This window comes from Anguilla rostrata, chromosome 5 (assembly GCF_018555375.3).
Source record: "Anguilla rostrata isolate EN2019 chromosome 5, ASM1855537v3, whole genome shotgun sequence".
NCBI lineage: Eukaryota > Metazoa > Chordata > Actinopteri > Anguilliformes > Anguillidae > Anguilla > Anguilla rostrata.
Genome location: NC_057937.1, coordinates 7880700 through 7905149, shown reverse-complemented (window position 1 = coordinate 7905149; position 24450 = coordinate 7880700). Strand labels below are relative to the sequence as shown.

General features: G+C 44.6%; 1 protein-coding gene across 1 annotated transcript in view; it reads left to right on the top strand.

Moving 5' to 3' along the window:
- The window catches only part of LOC135254592 (zeta-sarcoglycan-like), a 163776-nt gene that overhangs the window by 114877 nt on the left and 24449 nt on the right, over positions 1-24450 (top strand). The window contains exons 3-4 of the mRNA XM_064334881.1: positions 2224-2325; positions 18010-18097. Of these exons, the coding sequence (XP_064190951.1) occupies positions 2224-2325; positions 18010-18097 (190 nt within the window). The remainder of the gene's footprint in view (positions 1-2223; positions 2326-18009; positions 18098-24450) is intronic.

The following is a 24450-nucleotide window of genomic DNA, read 5'->3' as shown; positions in this document are numbered from 1 at the left end:
ACGGTTAACAACACACAATTTTATGGAGCTATTAGGTAATTGACATCATAATTAGTCCATTACGTTTTAACCAGGTTAGTAAATTAGGGCATGCTTGGATTAAATTCTGGTGCTGAGTACACCAGAAAGCCTCAGAAATTGCACAATTTCTGACTCCTGCTTCCCAGACTGCTACTCAGTTAGCTGGCCACATTGGACACCCTGTATATTGCTACCAAATGCGACAGATTATTTAAAATTCTAGCCTCATAGAGTTGTTTATTCTAATGTTCAGGAGGCTTCACCGTAACGATCGCTATAAAAATATTTTAAAAAGTTCAAATTCCAATAAATTAAAGTGCCTCCACAACAACAATAACTGTAAAAAAAAATTAGCTCAACTGACAGTGTTATCACTCACTATTTTTTATAATGCATCTCCAAAAGATTTACAGTACATTACCGTAGTTTATAGTTGTATTCATCGTACCCGGTGGACACGGCCCTTACTTTACGCCATTAGAACGGCATTTCTTCCGTCTTTGTTATCTTGGAGAACCTCCAGGTGTTACAGACCATAGAGCAGGGATCATCAACTCTGGCCCTCGAATCCAAATCCAGCCCTGGTTTTCTTTTCTCCTGGGTAATCAGTGCTACTGTCTTCACACCTGACTCCCAGGCAATGGGAGGATGGAAAACCAGCAGTTCTCGGCCCTCGAGGACCGTGAGTTGCTGATCCCTGCCTCAGAGCCACAGGAAATAAAGGAGGTTTTAGGCAAAAAAAAAAAAAAAAACCTTGTGTCTCGCAGTCTTAATTGAATGCTGTTTGACTGCTGCTCATGCGTCGGTGTCGCCTGTTCCTTGCGCACAGGTGAAGCTTCAGCACGGAGAGTAAATAAACCCTAAGCCTTGTGTTTACATTTTGGAATTGAACACAATCCCGTTTGAGACAGGAGGTTGAAATTCACAAGCCTGCCGCTCAATGGTGTTGCGCTGACGCCGAGGAGAACGTCGGTTAGAGCGGCAAGGGCCTTTCGAATAATCGTGGGAGATTTTGAGGCGCAAGTCCGCTCGATTTCCTGCACTGTTGGGGGCGCTGTTCAGCCATGTACTAGCACAATGTCTACAAGCCATTATTTTTTTTTTCATCATATAAAGAAAACCTTTCTTGCTTCATTAGTAGATAATGCATGCATATTAAAGCAACCTTATCTACCTGCACATCCCACGCGTAAGTCAACCTCATTATAAATCTAACCTTATCTTCCGGTAAACAGGGCATGTAAACCACATTATTATAATAGCCGCGTTTTCCAAAATGGCACATAACCATGTTTATGTTGCTTAGTGCGGGTCCGACTATCTGGTGCTTAATGAAGATTTTATAGACTGTGTATCGCTGCTATTCATAGGCATAAAATATTAAGATGCTCATCCTATAATTCAACAGATTTATTAATATCAAGCAAAGTACAGCTGATGCAGTTCCCATCGTTCAAACCTATGTCACACCACTTATGCCCTTCCCCTTGGCTGCAAGATCCACAGCCAACCCAGAGCCCGTCCTACAGGGGAAATATAGGCGTTATCCCTGTAATCCTTGTAATTTTCCTATATTACTTTGCCATTTAAACTGAAAGTTAATAAATGCAGTCTCATTGCATATGACATATCACATCCCTGGGGAGGGGGGGGGGTGATGATGATGCTGCAGTTCCAGAAGTGGACCGTCATTTTCCGCATGGGGAGAGGGGTAGAAAGAGAGAGAGAGCACCCACTCCAGCACGAAATCAAATAAATAAACACCTTCACCCAAAAAAAAAAAACTAAAAACTAAAACGACAAACTAAAATAAAATAAGACTAAAGAAAGTAAAAACCCAGCGACTGCGTTTCAGCTCGCTGCTGGGATCCGCAGCGGACCGGTTTGTTTTTTTTGTCTTGTGCGCCGACAAAACAGAACTCAAACTCGCTCTCTCCGTGTGAGAAACACACCTTTAAGCACCTGGGCTGATTACAAGCCCAGGTGCGTGTGCTCTCTGCACCGGCCGGGGTTGCCGAGACCAATCCATTTCACCGGCGGACTGAATGCCACAGATACACAGTCTGTTTTTGGGGGTACTGCCACACCATTGCATGCCATGTCTTTGACATGATACAGTTTGAAAGATTGTTTCCCCTTTTTTGGAGACAGTTTGAACAGTGAGGGGTTTAAAAAAAAATGTGATTTGTCTTTTTTTGGCAGGATGGAATGGGCGATCTTCGCATAACCAAACAAGGCGTGAGGTTGGAGGGCGTGTCCGAGTTCCTTCTCCCACTCTATGTCAAAGAAATGCAATCGAGGAAGGTAAGCACCCGAAGACGTGTTATTTTACAGCGAAACGCTGACCGGTGATGTGCATGTGAACATGGCATGGAACTGAATTCATAATGCTAGAAAAATGTGTCAACTGGTAAAAATGTGAGCATTGAAGTATTTATGACATTTGTCAGAATACATGATATGTTTTGTAGGGAAGGCATATGACACCTTGGCTGACGTACAATTTTACTGTACATTTAATTTTGCAATCAAGAGTGGAATGCAATTTCATATGCAATATTTTCCAGATAATTTTGAAATTCGTATTCTGCGCTGTACTATTTTTCGCAAAAAGATTGAACAGTCACGTGTCTTTTTCGAATTAAGTGACATTGACATGACCGTGTCGGCTGAGAACAACATCCTGATATCATCACGGAGGGGGAGGGGGAGGAGGGACGTGGTGGGTGGGATGGGGGGAGCGAGGGGGGGGTGATGTGTTATGTCAGTCAGTCCATTAAACTGTTGGAGTCTGTTTGCCTCAGTGCAATAAATCGCTCCTGATTAGTTTTGATTAAACATTTTCCGAACGCGCAGGGCAAGCCTGTTTATATGCAGCCCTTGATTCCGGGGCTAATAATCGGTACATCTGTGTTTTCTTTTGTATTAGCCTCGGACAGATAATACGTCAGCAGCACTTATGCAAACAACATGTAGAAATCTGTCATCGTGCGGGCTGCAGACTAGATTAATCTGCGATTCGCAAAAATATTACTTTATTTATTTTTATAGTTTTTGTTTTAATGAAATCCTCGGCAAGCTATGACTCATACGGAGAGTTGGAGATTATGTACGGGGAGCATCTGCGTGTGAATGCGTAATCAGCAGAAACAGAGGGTCTGAATCGGTAAGAGGGTGGGGGGGAGAAAGCGGGTCGGGGAAAAAAACGCTCCAGAACCGCAAAAAGGTCCAGGTCGCCGGAATCTGTTCGCTGACGAAGTTCCAGTAATTAACTGGAGAAAACGCAGGGTGCCCAGCTGATGCCGGTGGTCTTAACGAGCGTGAATCGGTGACCCCGCCTCGCACAGCTGTCTCGGTCCGACCTACGGGCCGACGCGCCGGGCGGACCCTTGTCTGGAAGCCGCCACGGCTCTTTCCGCCAAGCGGCGAGCGGATGAATTAATCATTTTAGATCACATGCTGCTCGTGAAAAATATACCAAAACATCCGCACTCCCCTGAAGATCTTATCATTGCGCTATTTCAACCATGTCCATTATTATTTTTATAAGTGATGCTTACATACCCTTCATATCCATTACAGGTACACAGTTGCATATTTACTTATTTATTTTTTTGTAAAAATTATGACAACCTTGTCTAAGGGAAACAACTCACCAATAATTTGAACCTGTAACCATGCTCTCTCCGAGCGCTCCATTGTAGTAGCTGGGGTGGCAGTGTAGTATAGTGGGTAAGGAAGTTCTCTTGTAGTTGCCGGTTTGATTCCTGGGTGGTACACTGCTGTAACTGTGTTGGGGCCTCTCAGAAGTGGGACTGATGTTGACTGCATTCCTACAGTTACTGCTTTTCCTCTCTGCTTTTTTTAAAACAGTGTTGACAACTGCCGTCTAAATTAAAATGCACCTGTTCCCTTACTCTCACTCTCTTATTTGATGGCCTATTACCCTACGTCTACTTTATTGTTACATACTCTCTTTACTGGACAGCTTTATTTCAATATGATGTAATTTATGACTGTGATCGATGTGTCCTCCGATGCCCCCCTCCGACCCCCCACCCCCACCCCGCCCCCCTGTCTGTCGTTGTCCTCTCCCCTTCTGCGCCAATCCTCGATTCGTGCCCCCTCCCCGCCCCCCTCCCCAGCGGCACTGGCCTTCATTAAGCCGAGAGTCAGTCTATGAAGCTTTCATATCCTATTACATCGCCCAACACACCCAGTCTTGCGTAACTGTTATAATCCTAAATGAACCAGTCAGAGTGACAGAACAGCTCACATTTTCAACCCTCATCACCGTTACTAGAAATTAAACACCTGTGACTTTCCATCGTGCGATAGCACGGATACATGAAACGCAGTGAGCGCCGTCCGTACGCACCCCACAGATCCAAAACACCGCATCGTTTGGCGCTTTCACTCTCCTCGTTTGCAGTCTCACGTCAACACGATCGCCGTATTTGTACTTAATTTATTTTATTTTACAAGCAGCATCCTGACAAATCGATGGGCATTTCTGTTTTTTTTTTAAATTTAGAAATAGACAAATCCTGATGCTCGCGGTGGACAAGGCACATTTTATGCCCCAAAAAATAAGGTCGGTGCCCCTCTCTCTCGTGCTTCCCGCATTCCTCCACACACCCTCTGCCTCTGCTAATGGAGAGGCCGTCTCGGTCCACGCAGGCCATTAAATCCTGAGCATGCCCGACAGGCCGGGCTACTCTAATGCTCTGCGGGTGACAGGCCGGCACCCTCTCTCCCAAACCTCGGTTTTATAATTGTTCCTCCTGGGAGCCGCTGAGAGTCTGTCGCTTGGAGGACCGGCGGGCTTTATATATTTATTTACCCCCATCTCCCCTGTCCCCCGTCCCCCACCTCCCTAACGCTCCTTCTAGCTCAATAATCCCAGGTGACGAAGTTGAAAATGCCTGAGTCGGGACTTTTCTTTCAAAAAAAAAGAAGAAGAAGAAGAAGAAAACTCAAGCGCTCCCCAGATATTTGTATTATTTTTTTCCTTGATCTATTTATCTCCCTCCTACATACCCGGTGATTTATGGTCCCTGCTGAAGAGGCTACACGACTGTCTTGCCTTTATTGCATTTTTCTTTATTTCTCTCATTTTTCTATTTTCTTCTTTCCGACGCAAGGGATCAAAATGTCAACCGGAATCCGGTATGCGCCGTATGAGGTGTGAATGTCACCGAACTTCAGGCCGCGGTGAACGTTGCTTAAGCTCCAAATCGAATCCGGCTGTAACTGCAGTGCACTTCGTCCGTAAATCGAAACGCCGGCGCGCCCACAAAACTTTGTTTCGGTGTCATTTTCGCACGCCGATGCGAGTTCAAGCGGCTGATAGGACGAACGCCGGGGAGTAGGAAGAGATGGCCCTAAAAAAGACAGGATGCATCGTTAAATTTAACACGTATATTTAAGCTTGTGGAGCATTGAATCAGATTGATATTCTGCCTTCTGAATCTGTTTGCATTTGGCTGTTGCCGTGGTGATCAGCCACAGACCTGTGGCTGACTTTATGGCGTCCCCTCCTGCAACATTAGACCATTTTGGAACTTTCTACTGGGGAATAACCATGGCCGTGATTGGTTGATTGGCCAATTTATCCAGACTAGGAAGTGCAACTGGTGTGACACAGGTGGAACTGGAACATGTCCAAACACTGTTCAAAGTCATTTTTTAAAATTGGACTTAAAAGTGGCCTTCTATATCAGGATAAAAGTTCATATTAATCTCTTATTTGTGAATTGAGAATCCACAGGGATAAGGCTTTGAATGCCTAAAGCTCAAGGCTTTAAATATCCTAAGCACTGTATTTCTTTCCATTTCACCAATTTAATGAAGCTAATTGCAAAATCATTGCCTATTTTGAATTTTTTATTTATTTTTTGCTAAAGTTTCTATCGGAATATTCATCATGCTTATCTGCATTTATATTGAATTAACTCCTTTTTCCAATAGCAAGCTTTTTCTCAAAGTGTATAGATGTTTATGTGCTGTAGATTGTTTGTATATATATACAGTATACACATTTTTAAAAATAGTTGTTTTTTGATTACATTTTATAAAAATGATTGTTATATATTCATATATATATATATATATATATATATATGAATATTATTGCACAGTATGACTGGGGTTTAAAGAAAAAAATCAACAAGAAAGAGGCAACCCTCTGGCTGTGATCATAGTATTTCACATCAAAAGAGAAGACTGGGGATCTGGAGCGGAGATACATTAAGGGTGAAGGTTCCTGATGATGGTCGAGCCAATAAAGTGGGCAGAAAGCACTCTGGTGTGATTGGATTCCAACATGGCGACCTTCGGACGAGCCGGATGAATGCTCGAGAATGGATGTCAGTCAGACGGGCAGTTATGGAAATGCGGAGGTGGGCGACGTTTCGTTCCGACCTTGCAAGACGCCGTAAATCGGTCGGAAAAAAAAAAAAAAACCGCACGCGGCAGGTCACCGTCGAGCCGATACCCGACAACGATGCGACTGATAACGCGTGGCCTGATGGGCGAAACAGCCCAGGTCGGCGATATTAGCCTCCTGGGTTCATATTCAAGGGCTGCGAAGAGGAACGCAGTCGCACCGATGCATTTCATTTTTTAAAAATAACAATTTTCGCCAATACGTCAGGACGATGTCGTCCTGCTTTCGTCCCTGTCTCGCGTGAATTTTAATTCACATTCAAGGTCAGTTGGACTATACATTATTTTACCTTGCACAAAGTAATTAAGACAGGACATTTAATTAATTGACGCCACTGTAATTGAGATTACAGCCGTACCTGCCCCAAATGGCATCAGTTTCTTGGCTGATCCCTCGTGTAAGCCAGTGACATTTAGATCTGGATTTTGTGCTCTGTGCAAATTCTGTGATATTTGCATCCATTTTGTCAGGGTTTCCTCAGCTGCATTGTTCCATGTTAAATTCTCAAGGTATTGTCAAAAAAAAAAAATCTTTATATTATCACACACTCAAATTCAATGTCATCATTGTTCTTTGTAGTTTTTTTGTGGAAGCAATAAAAATCAGGTGAAGAGGAAGAGCAAATCAATGCAGGTGCAGTGCTTAGTAGTCACTGCATAGTTATGCACTTATTGTACGTCGCTTTGGATATAAACATCTGCCAAATGAATGCAATGTAATGTAGTCACAGGGTAGTGCAGTTTGTCTTGGACAGCGCCCTCTGTTGGCTGCCTGCTCTCAGTTAGCTTTAAAACAGGAAGAAAAAAAACAACTCAAGTATCTGAAGCTCGCAGTAAATGTTCATTAAAAAAACAAGGACGAATTAGTGAAAACTTGCTATGTGCTTAGTCTGTGCATGCAGTGGCATTCTCATACAGACCATGTGAACATGTCTGTGTTCAGCGCTTTGATTTTGAGAGCGTGCGAGAGAGCGGCGGAGACATTATGCAGCGTGCATCATTCATTAGACTTTGGCAGAACATATGGTCCCGCACTTTAATTAAGCCGTGTGTGCGTGTGTTTTATTTTAGAGAGTGTAAAAAAAAGGGGAACGCACCGCACATAACTGCCACGGAAAACACGCCGATGGAGATTGAGGGGCTCCGTCGCGCGTTAATAATTCATAAACAGGTCACCAAAAATAAATAAAATAATATAAATTACCCGATTGGTATTCAAGGCAAAAGAGCATCATCGCACATTTCCAGTACAAGCTGCTGCATAATCGAGCTGAAACACTGAATTATCTATGACAGCCGAGACTGCGCAGACACACTGTACGTCAGGAAAAAAACCAGATGAATGATATCATTACCTGCCATATGTATGTCTTATTACTCATTTATTTATTTATTTTTACCATTTAGACATAAAGCCCTTTGAGAGGGAGGGGGGAATCATAGACATGAGATCTTTGTCGAGAGAGGGAAAGGAAGAGAGAGATAGGGAGAGAGAAAGAGAGAGTGAGAGAGCCAGACTGGGGGGTTTACAGTCTATTAGAGGTGCTTTACCCACAATTCACTGCTTCTGACACCAATAGCATTGCCAAGAAGCAGTGGCTAACATTTGTAAGGAGGTTGGGCAGACCAAAAAAAACTTAGCATTCTGGTTCTGCTCTTTTGGATGGCAGATGAGGATTGAACCTACAACCCTCTGGCGTCAGGCTGAAGCCTCTGGCTTAGAGCCAGTGAGGACGTGACGGACATGCACCACCCAACCGACACGTCTGTGATAATTTACATCTCTGCCTAATTAACAGACACTCTCATCCCTGAGCCTGTTATAAAACAAAGCACATAAGTGCCTCCCATACATTTATAAGACCAGCAGTAACTATGAAAGAAGGTAATTAACACTCTTTGAGCCAGTAGCATTGCATAAGAAAGAGCTTGAGTCAGCACAGTGTCAGTATAGTGTCTGGTTTTTGAACATTGGCTACATTTGCTATCCGTCACACGGGCTACTAAAGACAAGGCCAAGCACAAGACTAAAAAAAATGCGAAATGATAAACTCAGCTGTGCTTTGCGGTAGTAAAATGCCCCTTTGCTTTATGGCAGCAGTGAGCAGTGCCTGCCCCAGGTGGATGCAAAGCATTTACACCCTCTTGGCAATTCCCCTGTTCACCCTGCAGCTATTTAATTATAATAGTTAATTGATGCACCGATAAGACAATGAAAGGATTCAATAAGCATTGCACAGGTCTGTTGTGGTTCGGGAGAGTGATTGGGGTGGAGTGATGTCATTGATATTGGGGTCCATTGATGTCTCTATCCAGACGATAAATCTGCCAAGGCCTCCTACCATCGCCATGTCCAGCGCTAAATAGTGCAAGGCCGGCAGAAACGCTCGATCCTTCAGCAAGGTCCCCCGTTGCCTTCCTGTTGTGTGGATTACAGGAAGAGCCACTCCACCACCTCAGGAGCTCACAGGGGGAGAAGAGGCCCTCGGTCCTAAGCTTTCTGACAGCGCGGCAATCTGACCCTTTCGGGAAGGTGCGAGAGAGAGATCGCAGACAAACAGGGGGAGAACTGGGGGGCACTGTAGTCCCCCCCCAAAAAAGCAAGTAAGACTTGCTGGGACGAGAAGAAAGCTGGCGGGGGAATTTGTACCCCTCAGTTACTAGAGAGCGAGATTTTACTGTTCGTTCCCTCTGAGTTTGCAGAAGCATCTTACGTAACTCGCTGCTGTCTAGATCTACCGAGAGAGAGCTGGAAGCAGCCAACATGTATTATTGATCAGGTGTGTGTTGGGGGGGGGGTGGGGTGGGGGTGCAGGTCAGCATCACCAAGGAGAGAAGCAGAGGGCCAGAACACCTCCCATTGGTTGGTTGGTTTCACGTGTCTTATTCATATTAACAGGTACACCGGTATTGCATAGCAACAGTTGCTGTGCGTCTCCTGACAATACATACTGATATCCAGGCAGGGATTTTCTGAGCTAGCTCCGACAGGTCTGAAGCTTAGGTCCAGATTCAGCCCAGTGCTACATCAGTACAGCACAGGCAAAATACACTTTATTTCTTTCAAAATACTTTTTTTTTTGGAATTAGAGTGACTGCCAAACTCATGAGGTTGTGAAAATAATGACACAGTTAAAAATAACTTTATTGCTTCCCTGTTTTAATTGTAAGGATACAGTGCAATGTATTTGGTGGGTGGATAGCAATAACAAAGCTAATGGCTTTTTCCAAACGTACTATTTACTTCTGTATTTTTTATGGATTCTGTGTTTCTATGGGAATCATGATTAAAAACATATGAACATCAATATGCGCTCTGAAGAGATAAGAGTGAAGACATTATTGATCTACTGAGTGTCCCAGCGACTCTGGCATCATGCAATCTTAATGTCAATTACATTAAGCTCCTAAAATCATCACATGTGAGAACTCTGTACTGTGTCTTCACTGTTTTTACATAACATTTCTGCAGCGTCTTACTGTTCAGCACATCACTGCATCATATGAATAATAATGAGAAGGGCAAGAGAAAGATAAAGAAGAAGAACATATGGTACGATTAGTGTCAGGATTTTTGCCTGCTCTACTGTAATTGAGGGAGGGGGTACATTATGTAGACCCTACCTGGTTGATGAATGGCTGCCAGGATTTGGCCAGGACACCGGGGAACCCCCTGTTCTTTGCAGCAAGCAGTGTGGGATCCTTTAATGACCAGCGGTGTCTCACCTGAAGGACGGCGTCTCCTACAACCGTCCCCATCGCTACACTGGAGCTTTCCGGTTTGCTTCAGAGGGAAGGCTTTCACCTGCCGACCAAGAACATCGGCTACCTGAGTACCCCCCCAGGGTCCTCCCGTCCAGGTACCATCCAATCACAGCCCTGCGTGGCTTTCAGACGCAAAGCAGGGGACGGAGGTGCAGGGCAGCACTGTGTGATTTCAGGTAATTCGCTGGGACCTGCGTCCAGTATCCTTGCATCCACTGCTTGAGTGGGAGCTCTGTTATCATGTAGAATGATGGTGGAAAGGGATTTACTGTATGCACTCACAGAGAAAAAGGAGGGAAACCAGTGCAGATCACCCGACTGTGCCATCGTTAAGACTACATGGTCTGTGTCCATTTTCACAGGATGTCAGAAACACTAATTTAAAAAAAGAGAATGGAACATGTACAGGGAGAAGGCCTAAGAAGCAGTAATGGCTGATAGATTGAATACCTGTCTATGAAGCTCCATGGTATTATAACCCACTTTTGAAGTGCTGTAGATTGAATACAAGTGTAAGAGTCTTATTCAGGGTTTCACAGACTGTAATCCTGAATATACCTCCGGGGCTGTTTAAGCTGTAAAGTAAAGTGACAGTATTTGCAAAACAGCTTCCCCTTTCGCAATAAAAAAAACAAAGAAAATGATGTATAGTCTTAAATGTGTTATTGATGTTTACATATTTCTCTAGCTTTGTTTTTGGTAAACAAACTAAATGAACTTCTGGCAAATTGTAACTGGAGGCGACTATTCGAGCCAGGTCAACCATTTACCTTTAACATAACACTGGCAAAAACTTGCTAGAACCAAATCAGAATGCAGAGGCGTTTTTTTTTAATTTTTTTTAGCAGAAACCAGTCTCGTGAACTGTGACTTCCTTTTCCAGGTGCTGTAGAGATAGTGTGTCTGAGGTCGGGACTAGAGGCGATGGGTTTGGAGTCACGGGTGGCGGGAACGCTCAAGAGTGCACTCTGATGAACGGCACTGATAGCGTCCGCCGCTACGCCCTCGACGTGGTCCAACAAATACGTATTTTCCATGTGTTTGGGCCCCTAAAAATTACCCAGGAAATACAGTCTCTGAGACTGCCTCTCTTTCTCTCTCTTTTCCTTCTACGCTGATATTCAGCGAGGTAGTGATGTTGAAGTAAAGATAAGTGGCAATCTGCAGTCCCCTGCTTATTAATCTCATAATTAAATCATGCGTCCTAATGGTGTTCCTCATTCAAATGATTATAATTAAAGTAAAAACACTCAAGGACTGCTCAACAGTTGCTCCCTGTGTATCTGCAAAAAGGCCATCGCTGTGTGCTGTGCTTTTAGCAAGAAGAAAAGACTCCAGTGGGCCAAGCACCATCAACACTGGACAAAAAAGATTGGGAAAAGGCAGATGCATCTCCTATTAGACCAGCAAATCATAGTTGCCATTTCACAGGAAACAGAGGAACTGGTTTCTCTTCAGCCTCATTGAGTTCTTTCCTTAGTGGTGGTGCAATTTTATTACGGTTTCTTTTGCTGGACACCGCAAGATATTTGTCTACTGCCTCTTGGCCTTCCTGGTCTTCTCCTGTTAACATTACTGCCCATCAGCTGGACCCTTCTGAAATCTTAAACTTCTTTGCAATTTCTCGCGGGGAATAACCTTGCCACAATGTGTTTACTTGGCCCCGCACATCTAAGCCTAACTCCTTCTTCTTTGCTATATTCCTTGCAGCTTTATTGCCTTTTTTACTTGCACTACAGGCTAAAGGTGTTAGGCTACCTGGGGTTTTAAAAAAAACATAAGGTAGATAAGATTTTGCTCAATTTCATTAGCCATCCACCTCCCTCCCAGTGCATAAGTATTCTGACAGGGACACAATTTTTTTTTTTTTTTTTTGCTCTGTACTCCAGCACATTGCATTTGAAATGAAACAATGACTATGCAGGCTTTCAGCTTTAATTTGCATGTATTTACATCCGCATCAGTTGATCTGTGTAAGATCTATGTTAAATTTTTTTGCATAGTTTCAAACTTTCAGCGATTCATGGAAATAGGCGTTACTTTAAAAAAAAAAAAAGAGCCCAGGTCCGACATGATTGATCGGATAATTATTGACGTCACCGAAAATGCTGATCCACTTTGCTGCGTGCGTTCACGTGGAGGCCGTCGCGTCGAAGGGCGTCGAAAAAAAAACAAAAAACAAAAAAAGAACATTAACGCATCAGCATTTTGATGCTGCTGTCTCTAATACCGGTAAATGCCTTCTGCAATATCATAAATAAATCCCATTTGTGTATTCGGTTCAGCTCTTTAGCATTCAGACCGCAGAGCACTTCAGACTGGTTTATGGATGCATTAAACGCGTGTGCGCGAGCGAGCGAGCTTTCAAAGGATTGCGTAAGGGAGCTCGGAGCGAAGAGCCTCGTTCCACTCAGCCTTCTCCGGGCTTCGCCGCGATTGTAAACAGAACAATATCGCGCCACATCACGAGCGGAAAATAAAGGAGCCGGATTAATTGGAACGGATCCGAGCGCTGGAAAAAATATTTCGCATTGGCGCGCGTTCGAAAATGTCACTGGAGATATCTGCCGTTCTAAAATTAGGGGCAAGCAGGTGTGGCTTATTAAAGTCTTTTTTTCTTTTTTTGCTTGGTTTAATAAACACGGCGGAAGGAGAGAATGAAGGAGAGGGGGAGGAGGAAACGGGGCGTAATGAATAGCAGGTGCCGAAGTGTAAACGGGGCTCGGCTGTGCTTGATCAACGCCGCTTTTCTCCGATTATTATTTTCATTTCCAGAACACAAGGATATTAAGCGGGGGGTGGTGGGGGGGAGAAACAGGTCAGCCGCGCGTTTCGGTTCCGCTAATTTTATTTTCGTTTTTTTTTTCATCTAACCAAAATAAGGTGTAGATTTTTTTTTTTAAAAGGGAGGTAGGAGGTGGGGGGGTAACTTGCGCTCCTTTGGGCTCGGGCAGTTTGGCGATGGCTCGGCCAAGTGTGGCACCTGCCAGATTTCCTCTGTCTTTGCATCCCAGAGGGTGTGGCTCAAGACTGGAGGACTTGCGTTAAGTCTTTCGCTCAACAGGGCCCTAGCCCTGATAGCCGGTAAATTCTGGGCCAAATATGGTTGAGTTCAGGCATTTTAAGAGTTGTTGTGGTTATGGAAACTGCAAGTGCATTGTGGACCGAAAGTTGGCCAACTGCAGCCAACCACATGTAAGGTTTGTGCGGCGTTTTAAATTCTGGGCCCAAAAAGTGCCCCAACTGTAACCAGCCACATTGAAGTTTGTATTGTGACATTCGAAATCTGGGCTAACCGTTGCCCACGTGCATATCACACCTGACCATCAAGGTTGAGTTGCGGCTGCGTTCTGGCTGCCAGATTCGGATGGGTTCATCGCTGCCATCCCATGGCGGTATGTCGGACAGTTGATCTGCTAAGTGTGGGCCAGCACTGGGCCATCATTCAGTCGCTATCTGGGCAGCTGTGGCAGTTACATCTGCACTCACCCAGAATGTCATGGGTTCAGTCTCACTGCTGAATCGCTCCAGTGACCTTCCAAAGTGGAACCCTCTGCCTCTCTGGCCTCAGCGCCGAGGAAAATGGTTTGTGGGTCACAGCCCTGTGATTGGCTGTTGCACGCACGGTTGCTCTCCAAGTCTGAATCCAACCACCGTTCTTTACTCACACCGGTCACAAGTACAACTGGCTTGGGTTGTTGCTCCTCTGAAATACTCGGTTCTTGTTCCTGAGGTTGTAAACATGGAAGCCATTTAGCCACAAACCTGAGGCTACCACACAGGTGTAGCACATGCATTAATTAAGCGAATTAATCCCAACATGCATAGGGTCATGTATCAAACTTCTGGACTGTCCTAGTGTCCTCTAACTATGACTAGCTTCGCAGGAAGAGAAGGCCTAAGTGACTTTGAATGAGGAGTGACTGTTAGGTTTTGCTTGTTGGAAGTTTGGGTTTGTTTGGTGGAAGTTTCTGTGCCCAGTTCATCTAAGGTTTCTTATGTTTCACGAGCAATGGCGTGTACTGTCAGAGATATTTTTCAAGGGATGTTCTGGAACATTCCCGGTGACCGTACACGGCTTCATTTCAGTTCGATTGTGCTCACCCCACTGTGCAAGTCAGTGCGTTGGCCTGCTGAGCAGTATCGATCAATACATGTGCTACGCAGAAAAAAAACATTCCGTCTCTTTAACCCGTCATTGTTGGAGAAGCTTGCCCTCTTGTATTATATTGCATACAGGCTTTGTGGTCCATGCTGTATTCTATGGTCGAGGTAATACACCACTGCAGAAGTAGCACATGTGGAAGAGAGGCTACTGATGGACTGGCGTTCAAAAGCCCATCTCGGGGCTTAAGTGCCTCGTTCTCTGGTCTGCACTTGACCTTGGTGAACAACGACAAGGATGCAGTGTCTCCGATGAGACCCGAGATCAGAGCAAAGCCGGAGAGGAGAGAGCGATGCAGAAACGCCACCTGGGCCTGGGAAGGGCCGCGCTTCAGATGTGTGTGTGTGTGTGTGAGAGAGAGAGAGAGAGAGAGAGAGAGGGGTGTGTGTGTGAGAGAGAGAGAGACAGAGAAATGTGTGTGTGCGTGTGAGAGAGAGAGAAAGAGAGAGAAGGTATGTGTATGTGTGTGAGAGAGGGATAGAGAGGGAGGGGAGAAAGAGAAAGGGAGAGAGAGAGAGAGAAGTAAAGAAGCGTGTGAGAAGTGGATTGGTCATGCCTGCCATGAACACGAGGTCAGAGGCTTTGTGAGGTGGAACGACCTCAAGCTCCAGGTCTCAAGCTCTCCCTCATCGATGCCCGCCTGACCTTTAGCCTTGCACTGGGTGCTCTTGGCAGAACATACAGCACCACACTCACAGTTCTTTCCCAGGCTCTCTCAACATTTTGTCATATGTTTTCTTTCCAGAAAAGGAAAAAGTCAACATAACCATTACACCTTTTCTTCACAAACTCGTTGGGTGTTAATTTTGGCTGAACCCACCAAACTGCTTGTGAAAGAAAAACAAAAAAAAACACCTTCTCACATTTAATTGTTAGTCATAGTTAGCGGTGAATGTTGACTGAATGCCAGCCTCTGTCTCAGGATTTGCGTGTTTCTCTCTATAGGGCAAAACCTGAACTGCACTGAATGAGATTAATGACTCTTTTTGTGCCGACGTGAAACATAGGACAGGGGTGCTCTTGTGTTCCCCGGCACTCTAAGTCACTCTGGATAAGAGTGTCTGTTCAATGAATGCGACGTAATAAAATGCATTTCTGTTACCCGCAGTGGCGCTGGCACCAATGCAAGGATGATTTAAGGAAATGCGACTGTATATCTTTTCCCTCATGCTTTTGGAGTTTTGCTTTCCCCCTTTATTATTATTATTTTTTTTGCTGTTGCTGTGATGTGTGCCAATCTTTTTTTTTTAATTGTTTTGTTTTGTTGGTGCGCGTTAGGACTCATTGTTGTGTTAATGGGGAAAACGGTTGAAGAAGAGGCCTATTAAAAGGCCATCAGGGTCTGTTTGTAATTCATCTAATTGCGCTTTGAAATTAATTGTACATTTTCATGGAAAAAAAAAAAAAACAAAAACAACAAAAGCAAACAAAGCGTCAGTGAGCGTTAGAAAAATAACTTGTGCTCCACCAGCCAAAGGCTCATCTCCTACCAGGTCAACGGCCCTCGGAAGGGCCGCTTTCTAAACGCAGGGCACGCCGTCCAACAAAATGCTTTCACCGGGTTTGTTTTGTGTGCTCCCGGGGCCCACTTCTGTTGCCATGCAGCAAAGAGCACCGTCTTATCGCCTTCCGAAGTCGGAACACTTAAACGTCCGTCATTCCGGAACCCTCCGCATCTCCGCCCACTGCTGCCCGACCCGAAGCGTCGCATCACCTGCGATGCCGCTGTGACTGACAAAAGCAGTCCCCCCCCCCCCCGCCCCTGAAGCGTCGCATCACCTGCGATGCCGCTGTGACTGACAAAAGCAGTCCCCCCGCCCCCTTCACCATTTTGACAATTTCGTAACCCGTGTAATTAACCTGCAATTGCTGTTCTTTGTTCTCTTCTCAATAGTGAAATAGTGATGGATAGAGAGGGGATGTGGGAGAGAGAGAGAGACAGACAGAGAGAGAGATAGAGAGATAGCAAGTAGAGGATGTACAATAACCTTGGATGTTTTTTTAAATCGCGGAGTCATATGAATTAGATCTGTACAGTGATTCCGGCAGTGAAAATAGAAACAAACAGGGAGGACAGCAGAGGAAAGCAACGCGACATCAGTAAAAACAGCCTGAGGCAGCTTTATTTTATATCGCTTATTTATTCTGGATCGATTGTATTTACTCTTGACTGTGTTTTTATGCACACTGATTCAAAATGTGATATTAGCAGTACTGTAGTAAAATGTATGCAAAAACGTATTTGTTTCTGCAAAGGTATATTTTAACATGTCCTGCCAATAAAGCATTTTGAGTTGAATTGAGAGAGGGAGTGAGAAAGACATAGGGAGGGAGAGAGTGGAACGCTGACCCACAGGGGCGTCGCAGTGGGGGGACTGTCTACCCAGAGCCCGAATGGGGGGAGGGCCCTCGAAAAGCCTGGAATGATGCGTGAGAGACACGGATCAAGAGAGGAAGGGGGCCCACAGAGACCGCTTATGTATAGGGCCCAGAATTTTGTGCTACACCCCTGCTTGACCCACCCAGGTACCCAGGTGTAGAGAGAGACAGCCACAGACCCCACAGCCCGGGTGACAGTGAGCAGGCAACTACAGCATCACACAGCCGTCAGATCAGTCACTTTAAATTGTTATTGTCAGCTGGGTTTCTCGCATTTATCATTATTGCTGCCTTGTTCGTATTTGCTAATTACTGAGCACCCGGCACCCTGACTGTGGTAATTATTATCAATTATCAATTCTCATTATTGATTGCGCTGATGCCATTATGCACGCACTTTGGCAATGCCAGGCATTGTATCTGTCATGGCAGTTAAGCTAGTTTTTGAAAAGTGAGAAGGGGGGACGCGGAGGGAGAGGCACGAGTTAGCGCTGCAGCTCGGTCCCGCTGCGTAGCCCCGTCCATCGTGGGAGGCTGCTGAGTGTGGCTATCCCGTAATCTGTCCCTGTGGTCTGAGATTATGTGGTTATGGGACTTTGCCGGTGTCTCTCTCCCCCCTCCGGTGCTCGGCTGGGGTTTGTGGGCCGCTAGCAAAAGGAACGGTGACGGGCGCTCACGACCACCGCGGCGTCCGAGGTGACGCGTGTTTGAAAGGCTGCCGCGATGTTGAGTTTAACGAATGCGCTCACCCCTCCTCTCTTCCCTTCTCTCCGTCTCCTTTTTTATTTCTCCTCTCTCTCGACCCCACCTATCTCCTTCTCTGCCTTTTGCTTTCATTCCTTTCTTTTCTTTCATTCACTACGTCTCTCGCTCACACACTGTAATTCACTCCTTTACTCTTTCTCTTTGCCCCTGTATGTCTCTCCCTTCTCTTCTCTTTCCCTCTCTCTCCCTGTGTACCTTACTCTGCCCTGATTTTATTCTTTTCTCTCTGTCTCTCTCGTCACCCATCTCTATTCCTCTTTCCCTTTCTCTCTTCCTACCTTTCTTTTTCTTGCCCTACCCCCCTCTGTCTCACACTTCTCTTTTCTCCCTCTGTATTTCTTTTCCTATTGTCATTCCCTCTCTGTTGCTTTCTCTATTTCACACCCCCCCCCCCCAAAACCAAATTCCTCTCTTTCTCCCCCTGTCCTGTCCTTCTGTCATACCCCCCTCCTCCCTCTGGGTTCCAGGACAGCCCCCTGGTCCTGCAGTCGGACAGGAACGTGACGGTCAACGCCAGGAACGGCCTTGGTCAGCTGACAGGACAGCTGACAGTGGGTGAGTGCCCCGCACGTCCTCAGAGGTCCTGCTGGCTCTGCAGGTACTCAGCCTCTGTGATGTCATCTCTGCTTCTTAACCCTTTGAAGAGTGGTCTTTTATCTTCTGTTTTTTCCCCCCCCCAAACTCTTATGTCAGTGTTCTAGAACTCCATCCCTCACAATCCCCAGTTCTGATTGTTAACATCAGCATTAGAATGTTCAGTCAATGACGTTATAATCACACTCTAAAGGGTCAACTACAGGAGTTCACACTTGCGAACAGGACTTGCTGCTGCACTGCTACAGTACAGAACATCCACTGCCAGAGTATTGTTCTCGGTCAGGCCCCGGAACATGCATATCGCAATATCCGATCTCAAGAATCCGTGGTGCCGCCTCGCTCGAATGGAACGCCGCCCCCATTCTCATCACTCAGGCGACCGCAAATATATAAATAAAAATGCCCTCTCTTCTCTTTTAGAGAGTTCCAAAGTGTGTTTCCAGTGTACGTCCGCAAACGATCTGTGATTTATGCAAACGGCCTTATCCCAAAAACACACGTTTCTTGTTTTTTACAGCCGTCGCTTAATTACAGGGGCCCTTAACGTCCTGACAAAGCACGTCGTGTCTGATTTAGGCCCCCGCCACGCTCCCTGCCTCGAGTGCACACACACACACACACACACACGCGTGTGGGGACGGGGAGATTACGGACGCCGCCTGTACGCCATTTTTCATATCTGAATACCTCTTACGCTGCAGGCTCTTGCGTAGGGAGCGGCCCAAAACGCCCATTCATACAATCAAAACCAAACAAAGACAGCGTGTTCTGTGTGCATCTGATTTGCTTCAGGTTCATGACGACTCTCAGGTTACCTGGGGGTTGTTAGACGTCTATGGTGCCGTGTCATTCTCAGCTGGTGATTGGCTGGTTTGGGCTAATGTACGGTGCTTTTTCCACCTCGCTAATGGGCTGGATCGGCGTCAGCAGTAAGACGGCCGCGGTGTTTTTGTTTTGCTCTCAAGTGCAGTTTGAGAGAAAGCTCTGCGCTCTGCAAGTTCTGAGATACTCTCTCACCTTTGGCATCCAGCGCTGTGTGCTGGACATAGATATAGACTGGCTAGATTGACTGACAGCTCTATTTAGAATCATACCATCCCTTCGGGGATGTACTAAATTGCGCTCCTTTGCCCTCACACCCACCCACCCACCCACGCAATGAGTTTTTTTTTTTGGGGTATCTGGTCTTTCCGGAAGGCCTGAGAGGTCTGGAATCGGTTATCTTTTCCCTTCCTGAAGCTCCTGAGCTGGTTAGAGGTTTTGAAAAGAGCAAAATAAATAAAATTTAAAAAAACATTCTCAACAGCGGCACCTACAGGCCTAAGCCTGAATGACCCTGCCCTGTTGAAACACCAGAACGTTGATGAGAGGCCAAGGGGGATGGCTCCATCTTTTATTCCCCAGGATTGGTTCACTTAGTCAGGTGGTGTGTCTTTCTCCGTCACGGTTCTTCTGTCCTCTCATGTGCAAATTGTGCATGCATGAATCATTGTACAAGGATATTACATTCATATCTCATTGTATTCATTACTCTCAAAGATGGGGATTTGTTCTTTTTTTTTGTGAATATATTTTTATTGGAAGGGATTTGGTCTTTTTAAGTCATTGTACAATTTCTTCCCCTTTCTTTGGGTTTCGTTTCACATTGGATGTGTTATACTCTTTCTCTCATTCAATGCACCCCGTGGATTGCATTGAAATGCCTTTGAGCTGTTGGTTGCGGCCTGTCGAATCGCTGAAAGCGCTCTATTCTTCGCTGAGAAAAACAAACGTTTAAAAACGAGCGGATGCGCCCGTGGCGAGGTTCTCCCCGGCTGCATCGTCCTCTGCGCTTCCCAAAGTGCCGCGGCCGGGGTCGGATCTGAACAGCCCCCAACGCCTCTCGTCACCTCTGACAGTCCATAAATTGATAGTTTGTCAGTTCAGAACTAGATTTATTGTGCTGACGTGTTGGAAAAGTTCACGCGTAGAGAGAGAGCGAGAGAGGGAGAGGGAGAGAGAGAGAGAGAGAGAGAGAGAGAGAGAGAGAGAGACAGAGAGAGAGAGAGAGAGAGCGCTGTGCCTCTGCTCCCCCTACCTCCCTGGGTGCGCTAAACATCACGTTTTCCCCCTCGCAACAACCTTGGATGATCACTCTGGATCATGGCCCTCTGCGAGATACTAAGCACTGTGAAATTACCTGCGGGGAGAGACGGGCCGCAGCCAGGCCTTGAGCGCTCAAGACAATTTTATCGTTGGCTCCTCTCGCTACCTGGCATCTCGTTAATTTGAGGAAGAACCTGTCAGCGGCGATTTGAATTAGGGACATAAAAATGAGTGGTGAACCTGCTCCTGACTGAACCGCGCCGGGCTGCGGCGACAGTGTGGGAACTGGGCGGGGCGGCGAAGGTAGTCGCACAGCGAGGCCCTCGTGGATGCTTTGCTGTTCAAAAAAAAAAATATATATATTTATTGATTTATTAGTGCAGCACACAAATAAGGAACAAGGCATATTCATGTTACAGAGAGCTTGCGTTTGTTTGTGTGTGTGCGTGAACGTGTGTGTCTGTGTGTGTGTGTCTGTGCGTGTTTGCGCGTGTGCGTTTGCGTGTGTTTTGTGTGTGCCTCTCTCTGTACGGCAGTGGTAAATGAAGCACATATCGTGAGGGGACAAAATTCATTCGGGAGAGAACAAGGACATCACAAACGTGCGGCAGAAAAAGTTGCGGGTCTTTCTTTGTGAAACGTGCCAAGTTTCAGATGACTTTCACACCGCGTTTGGAAGTCAGAAACGTACTGAAAAGACATAGACGTGCGTATGCACAGAACAGCCTACTGCGGACAGGAAAATGCGACAGTTCCCTTTCTCCTGCTTTCAACACTCAGACCGTCTCTGCCAACCAATGGTCTGCAAGTTTTGTTTTAAAGTCACTGCATTGCGGCCTGTTGTGGTTGTTGGATCCAGATGTTGAATATTGAGCACCAAAAGTGGGATTTCCATAGCAGAGCGGTCATTTTAGGCAGCCAAAGCTGACCCATGTTAGACAGGACCAGTAGGCAGAAGGGTGCAGGGGAGGCCATTTTAGAAAGCAAAATCACCAGACTGCACACACCTCGATCACTCATATGCGAGTCCTTTGACAGTGATTGGAATGTTCAGTGTCCAGAGTGACAGATTGAGATCATTGTGACATCACAGCAGTGATGGAGCTCCACTTAATTTTCTTTTGTTGAGAGGGCTTAGCTTTAGCTAACTATGTCATTCATTTCTAAATTCATGGGTTTAGCTGTTTTCTTTCCATGTAGTTGCATTAGCTACAGTGAATGTACTGCTTTGATGCACATGATCTTATACTTAGCTTGACTATCAGTTATAGGCTTTGATACTCATGATCTTATACTTAAATTAACTACCAGCTGGAGGAGGACTAGCGGATGTTATGAAGTAGAGAAGCCGTAATCATCTTTACCTGTGTGGTCTGAAAATCAATAACTTTGAGCTTATGTGCTTTGCAACCACTCCAGTTCGCGTTCAGTTTACCGTTCTGCTTGGAAAATAACCACAAGCACCCTTGACTCCTTGGTGGGAGGTGAAATTGATAAGATGTGATAGTTCCACATCCTTGCTGCTTGAGGGGTCACTTTGATAATCGTAAAGGAATGTATCTTTTGGAAGGGCATGCAGGACTTAGTCATTTTTTGTGCGCACCGCCTGTCTTGGGTTGTTTGAACCTTGTGTGGATTATGCACGTTTTTAGTACTCTGCAAGCATGCCCTTCTGGCAGAACCCCTTCCCTCTGATTAATGCAGGTGGTAAATATGGCTTTTATTTTTTTTTATTTTTCATTTTATTAATGGCTTTAATCAGGTTTAGATAAACGATTTATCTTCGTACTGGCCATAAATCAGACTGCATCTTGTTAAGTTGCGCGACTGCTATGCGATTCTGATTTCACGACGCCCCCCTTTGATGCTCAAACCCAGAACTGCAAGCCCCATCTCAACAGACGTTTATTTTTATGTGCAGTTATTATGATTTCAGTCACCATTTCACTGCTCAGCTTTTCGAGTTGTTGCTTTATTTGCTGTTTTTAAATTAAAAGTTGAATTGTGCATTGTGACATCATCGCTGACTCACAATAGGCTTCAGCTGGTGAGTCAGTTCACTTTGTCTTTCCATTGGCTGACTCAAATGCAAATGTAAGATGGCTGGGTTGTAGCTAGATAAGAAATTGTATAACCCTGCTATAGCTGTTTTCTAGCTACTCCATTTGTCATTTTAGTCTGCTAGGAAACATGAGCGAACCTTCATTTGCTAGTTTGCCTTAGCTTGCCAAACAAGTTAGCCAATGTCCATTGATGCCTAGGAAGCAAGCATTGGCAATTACCAGCATCCTGGCTGGGGTCACCAACAGTTACAATACAGCTAACTTCACTTTCAATAACGTTAACGTTATTATTTTTGCTAATTCTGTGCTTGGAATTATTGTTGTTATTATTATTATGATTATTATTATTATTATGCATTTTGCATTATTTTGGAGTTATCGTTTACCCTAAAATGAATGTTAACAATTCATTTTCTTGACCCATCAATAACAGCTCCCTGTAGCATTACGTATACTTGAATAATCTGAATAGTCCATCAATGGGCTTCACTAGACCTCATTAAAAAAAATGCAAGTTTATGGGTGAGGAAAATCCAGGAAAGGGATTTTTCTATAAAATCTCTTTGAAACACCAAAAATCAATGAAAACTGATTAAATCAGCTGTGAAAATGAGTCATTCAGATGGAGCATGTGCAATTATAACCGTGTCCATGACTACGGTATGTAACCCCTTAAATTATCTTCTTTTCATTGGAAATGTGCTAACTAGCTAAATGGCTAATTAGTCGCACATGCTATGTCATTAGAAACTGGAGAAAGAGGACTTACAAAAAAATAAAAGAACACCATAGTACAACCGCGCTAATTAGCGTCTCGCTAAAAGATAATATGCAAATCACTGCCAACGGTATTGCTGCTACGGTGATTGATTACCTAGCAACCTGTGCACATGCTGCTGTGTGCAGATGAAGGTTGCAGCGGTAGATCTGGGAGGATGAAACAAGGACAGGGGAAGGATACTTCCTGCCCTGCCATGATGACATGGCATGTGTGACTCCTTAGCCGCTTCAGTTTGTTAGAAAACAAGTTTGAAAGGTCATTTAAAAGGCTGTATCAAAGTAAATATGGTTTAAGCTGCGCACTCAGGGTCCATTACTAATTTGCACTGTTAAATTATGGCATTCCTTTTTATTATTACCTTTTTTTCTTCTGTGGTTTTTGGAAGACATTCTCTGTCCATAGCCTTCCAAAAATAAAGTTCAGAATACTGAGTATTTCTAGGCAAACATCAGCAACATGCCACACTAGAATGCAGGTATGGATTACATCCCCCAACCACAACAAAATGGTGTCCAGGGTAATAGTGCCAGTTTGTAGTGCTTTAGTTTTATATCCAGACTATTTCTGGACTACAGTATGATGTCATGCACTGTACCATGCAGCACTGTAGATGGCTCCAAAATTAGCTTCAAATGCCATCAATCCTTACCCCATTTCCTGAACAACAACAACAACAAAAAAAATCTATATCAATTATTGGTCATAAGCAGCTAATTTATACTTCAGTGTGGCCATTCTTCTTGTAAATGACGTTTATCATTTGTTTTAAACGCTGTTTTGGGAAGAATATGGAACAGTTCCATTTCGTTAAAAGCAAGGCTGTCCTTTGTCAGACTTAAGTGACATTATAATTTTTTTTTTTTTTAACAAATTGCTTAAACATAAGTCATTCAAACCTTTTACGACCATATTTTTCACCTGTAATTCATTGGGTAGTGTGAGTTATTGTCATTAAAAAGTGTGTTCTGGGTGCTTTTTGGCTTGGAACTCAATGCGAGTCCATTGGAAAAATACATTGAAAGTGATTCATGATTTTGGTAATGAAAATTGTAAATGCTGTAAAGCAGTTTATAACTGGTTCAGTACAATAAGTATCTGCACTGAATTTAAGTTGTTTTACTGTCTTTAAATATTTAACATATTTAAAATATTTAACACATTTTCTGCTTTTTGTCCATTTTTATTCTACCATTCTAATATTAGCTGTCATGGTGATGTGGGCGGAAAGAAAATAATACAGAAGCTATTAGCCAAGCAGTATGGCACTATGTTTGTGTTCTGAAAAAGCTCAAAAGCTTTCTGAAGTCTTTATTTTTATTTTTTTTTATTCTCAAGACTGATTGAAGTTTACTGCTTAATGACCATTTCGAAAAAAACCAACG